This window comes from Dasypus novemcinctus, chromosome 15, assembly GCF_030445035.2.
Source record: "Dasypus novemcinctus isolate mDasNov1 chromosome 15, mDasNov1.1.hap2, whole genome shotgun sequence".
NCBI lineage: Eukaryota > Metazoa > Chordata > Mammalia > Cingulata > Dasypodidae > Dasypus > Dasypus novemcinctus.
Genome location: NC_080687.1, coordinates 2,402,779 through 2,419,682, shown reverse-complemented (window position 1 = coordinate 2,419,682; position 16,904 = coordinate 2,402,779). Strand labels below are relative to the sequence as shown.

At 43.3% G+C, this 16,904-nt stretch overlaps 1 protein-coding gene across 2 annotated transcripts in view; it reads right to left on the bottom strand.

Moving 5' to 3' along the window:
- Nucleotides 1–16,904, bottom strand: part of TRPC4 (transient receptor potential cation channel subfamily C member 4) — a 202,154-nt gene that overhangs the window by 57,423 nt on the left and 127,827 nt on the right. For both annotated transcript variants that reach the window (XM_058276920.1, XM_058276921.1), the window contains exon 4: nucleotides 10,561–10,897. In XM_058276920.1, the coding sequence (XP_058132903.1) occupies nucleotides 10,561–10,897 (337 nt within the window). The remainder of the gene's footprint in view (nucleotides 1–10,560; nucleotides 10,898–16,904) is intronic.

Here is a 16,904-nt window from a genome sequence, read left to right as displayed (position 1 = left end):
TCAATAGTGAAATTTATCTGGAAAATCCCTAAATATTTTGAAATTAAACAGGATACTTCTAATAACTTTTGGGTCAAAGAAGAATTCACAGGAGTATATGGAAAATATTTTTAAGTGATAGGAAATTAAAAAAGAGAATACAACATAAAAATCACTGTGGGGTGATACTAAAGCCATGCCTAGAGGGGATTTTTAGCTTTATATTCTAGAAATGAGGGGACTCTGGCCTGTCTGATCGGTAAAGTTCATTCCAACTCTAAGAATCGATAATTCTCTTGGTTTCAAATTTGTTTGTATTAATATTATACAATGAAATCCATTTAAAAATATCTGTCAAACAGTGTTTTCCTATCTTATGCTCTGTTTCAGATACATCGAGCTATCTACCAAACTGGAAAGTCATTTGTGGCCAACGGCATCACCAAAACAGGCAATTTCAAGCATTTCCAGGGTAACTGTGCAGAGGAAGAATTCTCGAGGGCTAAGCTGCTTTCGGGGGCACAGTGGGGGCTGTGGGGAAGGAGTTTTAAAGAAGCACCTACGAGAGGACAAGGCAAGCTTTATCCCAAGAGCTCCTACGAAGCAGCAGGCTCTGCTCTTAGTTCATGGGTCCAGGGGGATGGCATTTCAACTGGAAGTTTAGCCCAGATGACCTCTACGGTCTCCTGAAGACAGAAACAACCAAACCTTATAATTCTGATATATTAGAGTTCCTCTGGAGTTCAAGGAGGGTAGAAAATCTGACACCAACTCCCATTTCAGTGGGGACCTCTGAAAGGCGCGGTTGTGTGAGAAAGGCAGAGCTCCTGGTAAAACTGAGCACTCACCCCTCACTGCTTCCCCCTCGCGCCTGCCAGGCAACGCCCCTGGACATGGCCTTGGGAGCTGCTGGTCAGGATCAGCCTGGAGAACCGCTGCAGATAGCGCGAGGCCTCAGACCTGTCTGATGGCTGATTTCTATTTACTGTGAACACTCAGAATACCGTGCTCAATCGACTCTGACAACACTCACCGAATTTCTGAAGAACAAAGCCTTTAGAAAAGTCAGAGAGTGCTATTAACTGACCGAAAAACGCAGCCAGATCGTCAACAATTCACAGCAACTAAAACCGGAAGAGAATCAAGCTGGAAGGAGCGTCTGTCACAATGTTTGTCCTGTTCCCACAAGGGGGACATCTCAAAATTGCTCTCTGCTGTTTATAAACAGATGACTCTACTGCTCGGAGGAGTCACGGTGGAGTCTAACTGGGAGCCCCGACGGACGTCAAGACTGTGGGACCACAGAGGAGGGGTCAGAGAGCAAATGAGTCAGAGAGCTTCCTTCCAGAGGAAGGGGACGTGTGGGGATGACTGGAGGTTTTGCTGTTTTTTCTCCACCTTCCCATCACAGTTTGCACTCAGGGCTCTTCGAGTTCTCTGTTACATCCCCCGTGAAGCTGGCTGGCAGGACAGGGCTCCTGGCAGGAGGACAGGGGCCCGGGCTCTTGGTGCTCCACGCCCCGTTGCACAGCTCCCATTTCAGGGGAGAAACGTGTCACTGCCGCAGCTCCCTCGTCCTACCCTTACTGCTGCCAGCCCTCACACAAAACCAAACGACAACCTCAACAAAGGGCGAGCTACCCTTTCACCTACGGCCACTGGCAAAACCTGTTATTTCAGCTCCAAAAGTGGCTGGGGTGCCTGCCGTGAAACTCCCTCAGGAGAGCACGCAGCGCAGTTCCCGCTGCGACTGCAAATCCATGATGGCACAGAACACAAAGAACTCCTCCCTGCTGGAGTTTTCTTTTCTTTTGTAAAATCAGGAAGTGCAAAAACTGTCACTAGTCAAAACTCTGCTTCCATTCAAAGGGAAGTCTAAATGCAATTATTTTACGCAGTAGAGACGCACATTATGCCAGACACATAATGGGCACGAAGGTCAAGGCAGCTCCGATGGGCTCACCTTGTGGGTAAAGCCCAAACTAAGAAGACAGGGCCCACGTGTCCGCTCCTGGGGAAAGGTGGCCAAGCCCTTTCCTCTAGGGCTTACTAAACTCTGTCACCCGGATAGATTGATGAGTTTTTGTGGCTACAAGTGGGCTCTGGATGGATTGATGAGTGTGATTGCTCACCGATACCACCCACCTCCCAAATTCGAGAGAGGACGATGGCAAGAAAGTGCCTTACGGAGACCGTGGACTTCCACAACAAGGAGAGGCTGGCATCTCCATCCCTGTGGGCACCTGCTTAGGCAACGGCCTCGTGTATTTTACCCCAGGCCTCGATCAGCAGGGCAAGGAGAGAAATAGCAGACTGGAGGTGGGCAGCGGAGGGCACCTGGCCTGGCAGGTGTGCTGTGCAGGTGTGTGAGGCTCCTGTGGAGTGAGAGCACACGGCAGAACGAAGCTGGGCTCGAGCTGTCATGCCAGGGCACAGGGGCTGCCTGCTGGGGCCATGGGACCCCAGCAGAGGCCAGCTGCACGTTCCGGAGATTGAGAGCATTAGCCTGGGGTGCAGTGATGACCCATAAGCTGTGAACAGGTCCTGGTTAAAGAAGGAAGATGTTTAATTGTTCCTGCAAGCCCCCTCTCCTGCTGCAAAGAGTTCCCGTCCCTCCTCCAGTCCAGTGGTGGAGTTGAGGGTTGAGATGAAGACGATAATTCCAAGTCCTTTGAGCCCCACCTCAGAACTTTAAGGAAGAGGAAAGCCTTACATGAATAGAAGATTTGAATTTTCAACTCAACTGGATCTATTTTCTAATAACTTAAAGTTTCAAGAAATGGGTGATTTCTATGAGGGGTGTCATGAAAGAGCAGACAAGGGAATCTGGTACAGGGTGGCTGGAGAGAGTGAAGGGACATAGTCACACCACATCCTGTTCAGATTCCAAGGTGAGACTCCTGAACGCAGCTGACGCATGCTGATGACATTCACGGGAAATGTGGTTTTCAGGATTCAGGGCTGATTCTCAATCTTTGGTTAGACCTCCGGAAATTCTGAATCAGTTATCGTAGGACAGAATTATAAATCTCCCTGTACACGACAGGGATTGTACGAGTGGTCAGTAGAGCATACCACAATGCTTCAAGGGACACAGAGGGCTAGGTAAGCTTAGTTTGGAGACATGTGACAGCCCGTGAACTACTGTGGTCGAACATGAGAGAAAAAAAATTAAGAGAATGCAATTAAGAGAGTATATATTTTCAAAGTGTGCCAAGAAAGGATACCATGTTAGTTTTAGATGAAGATATAGATTGCAGAACTAGGGAATTCTGGGGTATCTGATAGTTAATGTCCTAAATAGAGTTACTTAAATGTCAAGTAAGATTCTATCAATGCAGTAGCATTCTTTTGATAAGATTTCTGTTTAACTTAAAATTTTCCATGAAAAAGGCATAAAATATTTATGCAGATGAGAAAAAAAGTCCTCCAAGTCTTTACTCAAGTCTCCTCAATTAGAAACAGGAGTTGCTCAACATGTATTTTGAATGACTCTTAACTTTATCTCTATAAAATTCACCCCTTTCCAGTTACTGTAAATTTGACTATTTTAAAAACGATCATGTACAGAAGAAATTTATTTATTGCTTAAGATTGTCCTGAATGCCCGCCCACCCCCCCACACACACATACCCACATCAGTAAATGATTAAAAAGTTTAAAATGTCCTTGGAAGAACAGGAGTTTTCCTTTAGGCCTTAGCGCCTGGTGCATGAAAGCCAAAAAGGAAACATCTCCAGGTCCTACGAAGGGCTTTATTAACCCTTCCTGGGACAGAGCGCGGCTTTCGTTGTCAGCGAGCACCTGCAGCGTGAGCACTTGGACTGCCGGGGTGACGCTGGAGGCGGCGGTGGCGGTGGAGGTAAGTGTGCCGCGCCCGCAACGCGCTCAGCGAATGGGGCCCAGCGTGCACCAGAGACCACAGCCGCTTTCGCCTGCGCTGGGCACTCTGCATCGGAGGGCCGGAGCCGAGCCTCGAAGGGCCTGTGCTCCGGGGCTGGCTGTGCCCCGCTCCTTCCAGCGCACACTTCTGGGGTGCAAGGCCCTAGACCCAGAGAAACACTGAGCTTGGGTTCAGTTCCTACCACTCCACAGCGACTCCTCCGGGCCAAGGGAGCTCACCTCAGAGCTGCTGCCTGGTCTAGGGAAGGAGAGCCGAGCGCCACTCAGCGCGGGCGGCTGCTCCACGGAGAGCACGTACGTATGTGAGCCACCGAGGACGGCGCCTGGCTTCCGGCCCTGCTGTTCCTGCGAGGACCGCGTAGTACGCCACCAGTACTGTCCTGCTGTTACTACTACAATCACGGATGCCATGAGTACCGTCACTTCTGACTCTGTGCTGTTACTACTACAATCACAAATACCACCAGTCCTGTGACTTCTGGCTCTGTGCTGTTACTACCAGGATCATGAATGCCACCAGTACTGTCACTTCTGACTCTGCTGTTACTACTATGATTGTGGATGCCATGAGTACTGTTACTTCTGACTCTGTGCTGTTACTACTACAATCACAAATACCACCAGTCCTGTGACTTCTGGCTCTGTGCTGTTACTACCAGGATCATGAATGCCACCAGTACTGTCACTTCTGACTCTGCTGTTACTACTATGATTGTGGATGCCATGAGTACTGTTACTTCTGACTCTGTGCTGTTACTGCTACAATCACAAATACCACCAGTACTATCACTTCCGGCTCTCTGCTGTTACTACTGTGGTCACGAATGCTACTAGTACTGTTACTTCTAACTCTGCTGTTACTACTAGGGTCGCAAATGCCACCAGTACTGTCACTTCTGACTCTGCTGTTACTACCATGATTGTGGATGCCATGAGCACTGTTACTTCTGACTATGTGTTGTTACCATTACAATCACAAATACCACAGTACCGTTACTTCTGGCTCAGCTCTTAATAGTAGGATCACAAATGCCACCAGTACTGTGACTTCTGGCTTGGCTGTTACCACTCCGATCACGGATCCCACCAGTACTGTTACTTCTGGCTCAGCTGTTACCACTCCGATCACGGATCCCACCAGAACTGTCGTTACGCAGCACCAGTGGACACTGTGCCCAGCACCCATCGCAGCCTTTGCTCTGACCTGCCTCTCTGGGCCTCTGCTCCTCTTCTGCCGTCTTTTCTCCTTTCCCATTGAACCGTCTGAACCACGTTGCCCTACATTTTTTCAAGGCTGGGAGGTGGCATTTTTGGTTTATCTTGATTTGCGTTGCATTGGCAATGACTAAAAACTTCATTTTCACTCCAGTAAGGAAGTCATTTACTCAGCATTATCAGGTTCCCTGTCAAAAGTTAATGTACATAGTATCTTGTTTGAGATTTTACTGTGTTAGCCATGATAAGTCCCTAAAGTAGCCTTAAAACATTTGCCGCCCTTGGTTAAACAGGAAATGAAGATTATATGTCATACTGCAATGATTTCTGGTTTCCTTGACACTTAAAAGATCCCTTTAGAATTACTAAGTGGCTGTTCTGCAGTGTTTGAGTGGTTCTGTACACCTGTAATTCCTTCCTGAGGTCGTTAGAGCACCACGCCAAGGGGAAAGGCGCTATGATTTTTTTCTTAAAGCTGCAGGGATCTTTTGTGGCTGTTGAGATGGACAACTTCCTTCCTACCTGGTGACTGGGATGGGAGAGGCAGAAGTGTGGGTGACTCAAGGGTGAGCCTGAAAGCACAAGCACCGGCAGTCAGGACTTGAAGGCCTGTTAGGAAAAGGTGAGGAAATGGCCTCAGGAAGGAGAAGCGCATGGCGCTGTTTGCCTCCTCCAGGAGTCTTTATCTATCACAGACGAGGATGGGATCGCCATTTGTTATTTCACTTCTTACAATTGGCAGGCCTTGTTGAAATTTTTTATTTGTTATCATCTACCTTTTGATATATAAAAATATAAAATTAAGTCATGGAAATGGGAGGCCAATTTTCTTAGAAAAAACTGTTACGTAAGTAGCATATGGGCCAGAGCTCTAATGTAGACACTATGAGCAATTCTGAGCTTGGGCCTCAGAACTCATTGGAACTCTCTGGAACAGAGCTCAGACCCCTTCCCAGCACGTCTTCTCCACAGTTCTCCCTCACACTCCTCCTGCCACTGGGCACAGACTCAGGTCCAGTCTAACTGTGGCCCTGACCTAGGAACACACAACGCCAGGCAACTGCACACCAGGATTTTGGGGTGCCTCATGGCACCCAAAGTTTGTTTGTTTTCATATTTTACTCCATATCTCCAGTAATCAAAGGGCATTTTTTAAAGGTAAAACTGCTTCTATAATTTACATGAATTTTCACAATGTACATGATACATGCATGTAAATTTACGTATAAAGGAATGAATCATAAGATAAAAGGGAACTTAGACATAACTCATCTCATATTCCTAGCAATACATGGTAAAAAGCAAACCCTAAGTTAAGGGGCTCAGAGTCAACAGCACGGTGGGACGTGTAAGAGCCCAGCCCTGGAGTCTGGCCCCGGTGCCTTCTGATCCACCCTTCAGTTGCCGCAGCAACATTTTCTTTCTAGACAGTTGGAAAGTGGATCACTGTCACCAAGCCCAAATGAATGACTGACCAACTACCGTTTTACTTTTCACTCCAATTTAAATGGATAATTTGAGCATTCAAGAAGCCTGTTGGTAGATCTATCTACACTCTACCTGAATTATCTGTGATTAGTTTTCTCAGCTCATTAGAACTGCGTGACATGATGACAAAAACCATAAGTTGCAGCCTTATATGAGGCTTTTAGATTTCTTTGTTTATATGCTGAAGTTTATTCTGATAATAAACATCTGCAGGAAGATCTCTTGAGGCTGTTTGTTGAGAAAAGGGTAGATATCCCTTCAACATACACATGACCGAAGGAAAATAATCCCCAAAGTTGTGCAGTGTAATGACTTAACCTTATCAATCACCACAACAGAAAGATATGAGTCACTGTAGAAAGCTTTGTATAGACATAAAACAACAGATTGCAATTTTAAAAGTCTACAAAATGTTGAACTTCAAAAGGAAAGATACTGAAAATAGCATGAAGCATTTTTTGGTCATTGCACAAAAATCACAAGACACCTGAAACTGTGATGCTGAATATAGCTCTAATAGAGCACATGGAAAGAATATGAAACAGAACTTCCTGTATAAAACCATACTTCTTAAGGAGATAAAGGAATTGTTTTTAGAGGATAAGCTTTAAGATTAGAAAACTTTCCAGAGAAGTGAAATTTTATGATAGAAATACATAAACCAAATAAAGAAAACATCTTTTTCTCAACATGGACAAAATGAAAAATGTAAAAGTAAGGTAATTCAGTCTGGGAAACTGCCCTGTAGACTGGAAGAAAATAAATTTAGTACAAACCAAAAAGTATTATTTTATGCAACAAACATCTAACAGAGTTAACATGGATTGAACAATCTAAGTCCATTCAAAAGACTTGAGAAAAATCCATGAGTCTATCACTCCATCATTGGGAAAATTAATGATCTGTAGCCATTTAGGATTAGAATAAGCCAGGCCCTTTCCCATCAATTGTCCAGTCTTGTTATTACAAATCTAGAAACTTAGTGGGCTAACTGAAAAGTCCTGTTAGGGCAGCTGCGGCCTCTTGCAAACCTGGTGGTGGGGGTGGGGGGTGCTCATAACACATGTCAGTTGTCAGCTCACCCTGTGCCTCCTGCGTGGGTCATACTTTGTAAAAGGTTAAAACAGTCTCACCCTGATGTCTGAATCCCCACCCCCCAAAAGGGACCGGCTCCCTCTGCCTTGATTGTAGCAGCCCTGCAGCCCAGGGGAGGGGGTCAGCAGGCTCAGGGACCACTCCCCCTAGGTCTCCCACTTTACATTTCACCAAAAGCCCTGAGAGGCTGTGATCATGCAGAACTGGATGGTTTCTCAGTGGGAGGACAGGGGACAGGAATTCCAGCCCAGGGCTCTCCCTGCAAAATGCAGTCCAGCAAGTTAGCACGTCCCTCTGATGCTCAAGGACCTAGTAACGCCGTGAGCTCAGGCTCAGGTATCAGGAGCACAGAGCACACCTCACCTGAACACAGTGTAGCTGTTCTGACAGATCTGGACGCACAACGTTCTCTTTCTCACGGCTGCCGTTCAAGCAAGATGATCACTGAGCTGCCTTTTCTGATTCTAGAAAATCTCTTCAGATCCTAACACTTCACAGATCAATTAACTCCCTACAGTCAGGATATCTTGAAAAAAAAGCTGTTTTTGGCGCATATTGCTGCAGGCTGGAATTCTAATTCTCACAGTTAAATCTACACATTGTTTTTTAACCATTTGGCTGTGGTTTGGAGGTGATTTCTTCTAGTCATGGAATATTCTGTTACAAGTTTTCCATGCAGGAGGCAGCCAATGACTGTTTTAATTGTATAAGTTATTCAAAGTTTGGACCTTCTCTTTTTTCTTTCTACCTTTACCATTTTCTGATATATCACCTATCTCTTTTTATTTTTTTTAAGATTTATTTTTATTTATTTATTTAATTCCCCTCCCCTCCCCCGGTTGTCTGTTTTCTGTGTCTTTTTGCTGCGTCTTGTTTCTTTGTCCGCTTCTGTTGTCATCAGCGGCACGGGAAGTGTGGGCGGTGCCACTCCTGGGCAGGCTGCACTTTCTTTTGTGCTGGGCGGCTCTCCTTATGGGTGCACTCCTTGTGTGTGGGGCTCCCCTACGCGGGGGACACCCCTGTGTAGCACGGCACTCCTTGCGCGCATCAGCACTGCGCATGGGCCAGCTCCACACGGGTCAAGGAGGCCTGGGGCTTGAACCGCGGACCTCCCATGTGGTAGACGGACGCCCTAACCACTGGGCCAAAGTCCGTTTCCCTCACCTATCTCTTTATCATCCTTCTCCTCCACTAGAATTAGGTTCCATGAGGGAACAGCTTTGGTTTCTTTTCGTATCGTTACCTCACTGCACCGGGCCTACCACACAGAGAGAGCACAATAAATTTTTATTGGTTGCATAAAAGAAAAACTGGAAACACTCTATTTTCTTATGCTATATGGTACTTACTTTTTCAAAAGAAGTGTTTATTACTTCATTTGGGAAATCAGGATTTGGGGACATTCAATGGAAGTTACCCATAGTGAAACATAAAATTCCTAGACTATTCTGTAAGAATTTTCAAAAGACATTTTTATGAAAAAACTCCATAAAGAATATGAGTGATATGAGATGGTTAATTTAAATCGAAATAGGTAGGGTGATTTTAACTTTAACAGCAATAGCAATATCATAATCATTTTACTCAAAAGGACATGTACAGATTATATATTCCATCCTTCTAATTTAAACACGATCACTCTGATGAGAGAAGCTACTCTACTGAAAAGTTGAAAAGATGGGTTTTTTATCAACATATGCAAAGCATATCAAATCTTGTCCCTATAAAATTTTCTTATTTACAGTACTTAGAGACTCAACAGTCTTTAAAATTGTAAAGCGGGTCTATTTCAGATGCAGATAGACTGGCTCTTTTTTCCTGCCTTTTCCTCATTTCACAGTCTCTGCAGAAGTTTTGGCAGTTGACCCAAACTAATCTTGTTGAGACTGTGAATCCCAAAATTTGTCACGTATTTTCTAATCACTAAACAAGACAGATGTGATCCCAGAGAGGTTTGAAAGGATGAACTGAATTAAGAAAATGCAATTTTTCAGCAAACTATAATTGGAGAGAGGAAAGACTCATTAAAATGTAAAATTCAGCCCTGGCTGGGAGTGGAAGTGGGCCAAGCAGTTGAGTGCCTGCTTCCCACACGGAGGTTCAGGTTTGGTCCCCAGGGCCTCCTAAAAGAAAAAAACAAACCAAAAACCAACAAGCAACAAACGGAAAAAACAGGAGCCAATGTGGGACAGTGGTTGAGCACCAGCTTCCCACATACGAGGTCCCAGGTTCAATCCCCAGCCCTAGTACCTAAAAATCCAAAAACAAAAAACAATCAGCCCTGCCTACTATAACCAGCAAAAGAGAAAAACAAGGTTTTCAGTGGCTACTTTTAATGTTTCCCTCCTTACCATAATTTGTTGATCAAAATAATTCGTATCTCAAGAGCGTAGAGAGATTGGGGACTGCTCCATTGTTTAATTTCCTATTATTCTGACTTAATATCTCATTTCAAAGATAACTTGCAAATGGTTGATTTTTAAAAATGGTTACAGCTACCTGCTGTCTAACGTACTCATGCGGCAGTGATTTTACCTGCCTTTTGAAAAGCACATTGATCAAGATTGGAAAGATGACGTCCACCTGGCAATGACACATGATGAAAAGATCAGAACGACAGACGGACCCAACCAGAGTCCCCCCGCGGCCCCTATGGTCCTTAAACCTGGGCTCTAGACAGTCGGGGCGCCCCTGGGGGCTGCCGGGGGGCAGGTCCGGCTGGGCCCGGGAGGGGTCCGTGGAGCCTGGGGGACGAGGACTCGGGGCCACGCAGGCCGGGCGGGCCTGGGCGTCCCCGAGCTCCCCAGCTAGCGGCTATCCTCGTCTGGGCAGCGCGGGGCAGGGCGGGCGGTATGGAATGTTCTGGAGGAGCACATTTACCCAGGACCCACGGTAAAATCATCCACTCGACGATGGTTGGTGGTGGGCCTTGCCTGTTCAGGTCCGACCTGTCGATGTGCTGCGAGGCGAGCAGCAGCAGCAGGAGGAAGGTGAGGTAGGACGCCGTGTGGCAGATGAACTTGATGAAGGGCTTGCGGATGAAGAGCCCCAGCGGGCTCTTGGGGGCCACCAGGTAGCACACGGAGAAGACGGGGAAGAGCAGGCCAACCACGAAGCACGTCACCATCTTGACCGCCCAGTGCCGCCGCCTCCAGCCCGGGAACTCGTCGTACCAGCGCGACGCGAGCAGCTGCTGGCAGTTGGGCTGCGCGACGAACTAGACAGAAGGAGAAGACAGGGTCAGCGGGGCGCCCGCGCCGGCCAGAGGGGCCAGCACCGCGCTCGCGTGTGGACCGCCCGGCCTAAGCAAGCCCGTCTCCAGCAGCCCCGACGGGCAGTGCCCGCCTCCTCAGGGTTTCTCACACCCAAGGCCCGGCCGTCCGCGCTGAAAGCCCAGTCCATACGACGCTGGCCTTCCCTGCGGGCCCAGCCCGAAACACTGCCCACGAAGCAGCACCCACCTCCGCCCCCTCCCTCCGCCTGGCCCCGGTGCCCGGGCCTCTCCTGGCCGTCTTGGGGTTTGCTTACGTAGCCAGCGCGCGTGAGTGGAACCGCATGGCACCTGTCCCCGTGTGACTAGCTCTTTCCACTCCGCAGGTTTCCAGTCTTAACCCAAGCTGCCTTCCGTACCAGAAGTTCATTCCTTTGAATGGTTGAGTAATATTCCATTTATGAGGACGTTTTGTTTGTCCATTCACCTGCTGGACACACATGACTCTGCTGATGGAGACTGGGGTTGATAGACCCTTAGCCTTGATACAGTACCTTCTCTGATACTTACATAAGACTATTACAATATTGCTGTTAACTACAGTCCGTAAGTTACATTAATTGCATTTTCCCCTTCATCACCATAGTCTTACCACCTTGTAATAGTGATGTGTTTGTTCTAGTTCATAGAACGTTCTTGTATTTGTACTACCCACAATCCTCATCCACCTCCAGGTTCACATTCCTAGATTATTTTCTAGCTTTCCTTCAACTGACATTTATGTCCCTAGACTACCTCTTTCGGCCACAATCCCATTTATAAACCACCTGTGTTAGTTATACTCACTATGTGTTACCACCAATTCTATCCATTTCCACAATTTTACAGTCCAACTAATTAAAAATTCTACATACTTCAAACATCAGTATCCCTTCTCAACACTCATCTAATCTCCTAGTAACCTATATTCTAGGTTTTAACTCCATGTGTTTATACTTTATGCTTAGTTCATATTAGTGAGACCATACAATATTTGTCCTTTTGTATCTGGCTTATTTCACTCAGTGTAATGTCCTCAAGGTTCATGCATGTTGTCATGTCTCCCAATTTCATTTCTTCTTGCAGCAGTGTAGTATGCCATCATATGTATATATCAGTTTGCTTATCCATTCATCAGTTGATAGATACTTGGGTTCTTTCATCTCTTGACAATTGTGAATAATGCTGCTGTGTACATCAGTGTGCAAAGTCTGTTCATGTCACTGTTTTCATTATTCCTAGTAGAGCGATTGCTGGATGATACAGCATTTCTATAATTAGCTACCTAAGGAGCTGCCAAACTAAGGTCCTCAAAGGCTCACCATTCTGCTTTCCCACCAACAATGAAGGAGTGTTCTAATTTCTCCACATCCTCTCCAGTGCTTGCTGTTTTTGGCTTTTTTTCATAATGGCAATGCTAGGAGGTGTGAGATGATATTAATATCTTGTTGTTTTGATTTGCATTTCCCTAACAGCTAGTGATATTGAAAATTTTTTTCATGTGCTTTCTCACCATTTGTATTTCTACTTTGGAGAAGTATCTATGTAAATCGATTGCCCATTTTTAAATTTGATTGCTTGCTCTTTTAATGTTGAGTTGTATGATCTCTTTATATAGCAAGGAAATCAAACCCTTATTGGGTATAAGGTTTCCAAATATTTTCTCCCATTCAGTGGGCTGTCCTGTCACCTTCAAGACTTAGTCCTTTGACTTTGAGGAGGTCCCATTTATTCATTTTTTCTTTCCTTGCTCTTGCTTTCGGTATAAAGTGTTAAGAAACCACCACCTACCACCAGGTTGTGAAGATGTTTCCCTACATTTTCTTCCATGAGTTTTACGGTTCTAGCTTTTATATATGGCTCTTTGATCCATTTTCAGTTAATCTTTGTATAAGGTATGAGAGAGGGGTCCTCTTTCTTTCCTTTGGAAATGGAATCCAGCTCTCCCAGCACCATTTGTTGGATAGACTATCCTTCCCGAGCTGGGTGGGCTTGAGGGCCTTGTCAAAAATCACCAGACCACGAAGCGTGGGTCTGTTTCTGAGTCATCGATTTGATTCCAGTACCATACTGCTTTTACCACTGTGGCTATGTCATACAATTTAAAGTCTGGAAGTGAGAGTCTTCCAACTTCATTCTTTCTTTTAGGATATATCTGGTTACTCAGGGTCCCTTAACCCTTCCAAATAAATTTGACAATTGGGTTTTCCAATTCTTTAAAAAAGGCTGCTGGAATGTTTATTAGGACTGCATTGAATCTGTATATCAATTTGGGTAGAATTGACACCTTAACAATATTTAGATTTCTAATCCATGAACACAGAATGTTCTTGCATTTATTTAGGTCTTCGATTTCATTTAGCAATGCATTGCAGTTTTATGAATACAAGTTCTTTTTGTTCTTGATTAAGTTTATTCATAAATATTTAATTATTTTTGTCACTAATTATAAATGGAATTTTTCCCCTGACTTCCTCCTGATTGTTCATTACTAGTGTATAGAAAAACTATTGAATTTTGTGTATGAATCTTGTATCCTGCCACTCTGCTCTAGCAGCCTTGTTGTCGATTTTTGGGACTTTCTAGCTATAGGGTCCCATCATCTAGGAACAGAGAAAGTTTTATTTCCTCCTTTCCAATTTGGACCCCTTTTATTTCTTTTGCCTGATTGCTCTAGCTTGAACCCCTAGTACTATATTGAACAACAGTGGTGATAGCTGGCATCCTTGTCTTGATGCCAATCTCAACAGGAAAGTGTTCAGTCTTACACCATTGAGTACAATGAGCATATGGGTTTTTCATATATGCTCTTTATCATGTTGAGAAAGTTTCCTTCAATTCCTATCTTTGGATGTGTTTTTATCAAGAAAAGGTATTGGATTTTCAATTGCCTCTTCTGCATCAGTTGAGATGATCATGTGATTTTTCTTCTTTGATTTATTTATGTGGTATATTATGCTGATTTTCTTGTGTTTAACCACCCTTGCATGACTGGGAGAAAACTCACATGATCAAGTTGAATAATTCTTTTAATGTGTTGTTTGATTCAATCAGTGAGTATTTTTTTGAGGATTTTTGTATCTGTATCCATTAGAGGAATGTGTCTGTAATTTTATTTTTTCTATATATCTTTATCTGGCTTAAATATTGGGGTGATATTGGCTTCATAGAATGAGTTTAGTAGGATTCCTTCCTGTTCAGTTCTTTGGAAGAGTCTAATACTGGTATTAAATTTTCTTTCAATGCTTGGTAGGATTCACCTTTGCAGCTATCTGGTCCTGGGCTTTTCATTTTAGTGAGTTTGTCTGATGACTTTTCAATCTCTTTAGTTGTGATTGGCTGTGGATATCTTCTATTTCTTCTAGGGTCAGTGTAGTGTATTCATATGTTCCTAGGAATTTTTCCATTTCATCTATGTTTTATAGTTTGTTGGCATAAAGTTGTTCATAGAATCCTCTTGTGATCCCTTTTATTTCTGTGGGGTCAATAGTAATAGCTACTTTTTCATTTCATATTACATACATTCATATCTTCTTTGTCAATCTAGTTAAAATTTGCCAATTTTCTTAATCTTCTTAAAGAATCAACTTTAATTTTGTTAATTTTCCCTATTGTTTCTTATCTCAATTTCATTTATTTCTGCTCTGATCTTTGTGATTTCATTCCTTTGGGAATAGTTTGCTGTTCTCTTTCTAGTTCGTCCAGCTGTGTTGTTAGGTCACTGATTTTTCTTCTTTTTAATGTAAGCATTGAGAGCTATAAATTTCCCTCTCAGCACTGCCTTCCTGCATACCATAGGTTCTGATATGTTGTGTTCTTGTTTTCAGTTGTTTCAAGATATTTATTGATTTCTCTTGCAATTTTTTCTTTGACCCACTGATTATATGAGAGTGTGTTGTTTAATCTCCATGTATTTGTGAATTTTCCATTTTTCTGCCTGCTATTAATTTGAACTTTATTCCCTTATGATCTGAAAAAGTGTTTTGTATAATTTTGATCCTTTTTAACTTATTGAGCTCTGTTTTGTGACCCAACATATGGTCTATCCTGGAGAAAGATCCATGAGTACTACTGTTTGGGGGTACAATGCTCTGAGATCGTCTGGTAGGTATAATTCATTTATCCTATTATTCAAACTCCGTTTCTTTATTGATCCTCTGCCCAGATGTTCTATCCTATAATGGGAGTGGTGTATTGAAGTCTCCAAATATGGTAGAGACATCTATTTCTCTGTTCAATTTTGCCAGTGTTTGCCTCATGTAATTTGCAGCATCCCTGTTAGGTGCATATACATTTTTATTATTTTTTCCTAATGACTTGTCCCTTTTATTATGTATAATGTACTTCCTTGTCTCTATAATAACAGCTTTGCTTTTAAAGTCTATTTCATTTGATATAAGCATAGCTACTCTAGTTTTCGGTTATTGCATGTGTATAATATATTTTTCAGGGCTTTTACTTTCAATCTAATTTTATACTTGGGTCTAAGGTGAATCTCTTGTAGACAGCATATAGATGGCTCATATTTTTTTATCCATTCTGCCAATCTGTGTCTTTTGATTAGGGAGTTTAATCCATTAACATTCATTAATGTTATTACTGTAAAGGTAGTTCTTACTTCATTTATTTTGACCTTTGGATTTTATCTGTCATATTTATTTTCACCACTCTTTTTATACTTTTAGTTACTTTACTGATATAATCTAATTTCTAGATTTTCTTCCAAATCTCTCTCGTCTCTTCTTTTCAGGCTATAGCACTGCCTTTGGTATTTCCTACAAAGTCAGTCTTTTGGTTACAAACTTTCTTAGTTTCTGTGTACTGTGAATATTCTAAACTTACCCTCATTTTCAAAAGATATAAGATTTTTTGCTGGCAGTTTTTCTCTTTCAGTACATTAAATATATCATAGTATTGTCTTCTTTCCTCCATGGTTTCTGATGAGAAATCAGTGCTTAATCTTCTGGGGAATTCTTTGTATGTGATGAATCCCTTTTCTTTTGCTGCTCTCAGGATTCTCTCTTTATATTTGGCATTTGACATTCTGATAAGTGGTTCGGAGTAAGTCTATGTGGGAGTATGATGTGCTTCTTGGACATGGCCATCTTTGTCCTTCAATAGGGTTGGGAAATTTTCTACCAGTTTTTCTTCAAATATTCCTTCTCCCCGCTTCTCCTTTTCTTCTCCTTCTGGTACACCCATGACATGTATGCTTGCACATCTCTTGCTGTCATCTAGTTCCCTGACACCCTATTCAATTTTTTCCATTCTTTTCTTTATCCGTTTTTTTTTTTTGTATGTTCAATTTCAGAGGCCCTGTCTTCAAGTCCACTAATTCTTTCCTTTGCCTCTTCAAATCTGTCATATGCCTTCAGTGTTTTATACATTTCATTTATTGTGTCTTTCATTTCCATAAGATCTGATATTTTTCTATGGATGCTTTCAAATTCTTCTTTGTGCTCATTCAGTCTTAATATCCTTAATGTCTTTAGCCATCTCATTGAATTTATTTAGATTTGTTTGAACATCTGCGGTTAGTTTTCTCAACCCCTTTATGTAATCTGGAGGCTTGGTTTATTTCTTTGAATGGACCATATCTTCATGTTTCTCGGTCTGGATTGTAATTTTTTGTTGGTGTCTCAGCATCTGATTTACTAGATTTATTCTGGGCTTGGTTTCTCTCTTTAGTCTAGGGCTTTCTATTTGATTGGTTTTGTGCTACAGCCCTTCTTTGATACTTGGTTCAACTTAATTTGGAACTTTATAGTGCTTTGTGTTTAGCCAATATGGAATTTTTCAACTTATTTTCTTCTTTTCTTGAACTGGTTGCAGAGTAGAAGCGAAGGTCACAGTTTGTACTGTAAGCCATGGAGGCCAAAGCTGCCTGCACTGACCCAGGAAGCAGTGAAACTTCTCCCACCTCTCTCTCCTGCTAGGGGTAGGGACAGAGTGGTAGCCATGTGCAGTCTGTAGT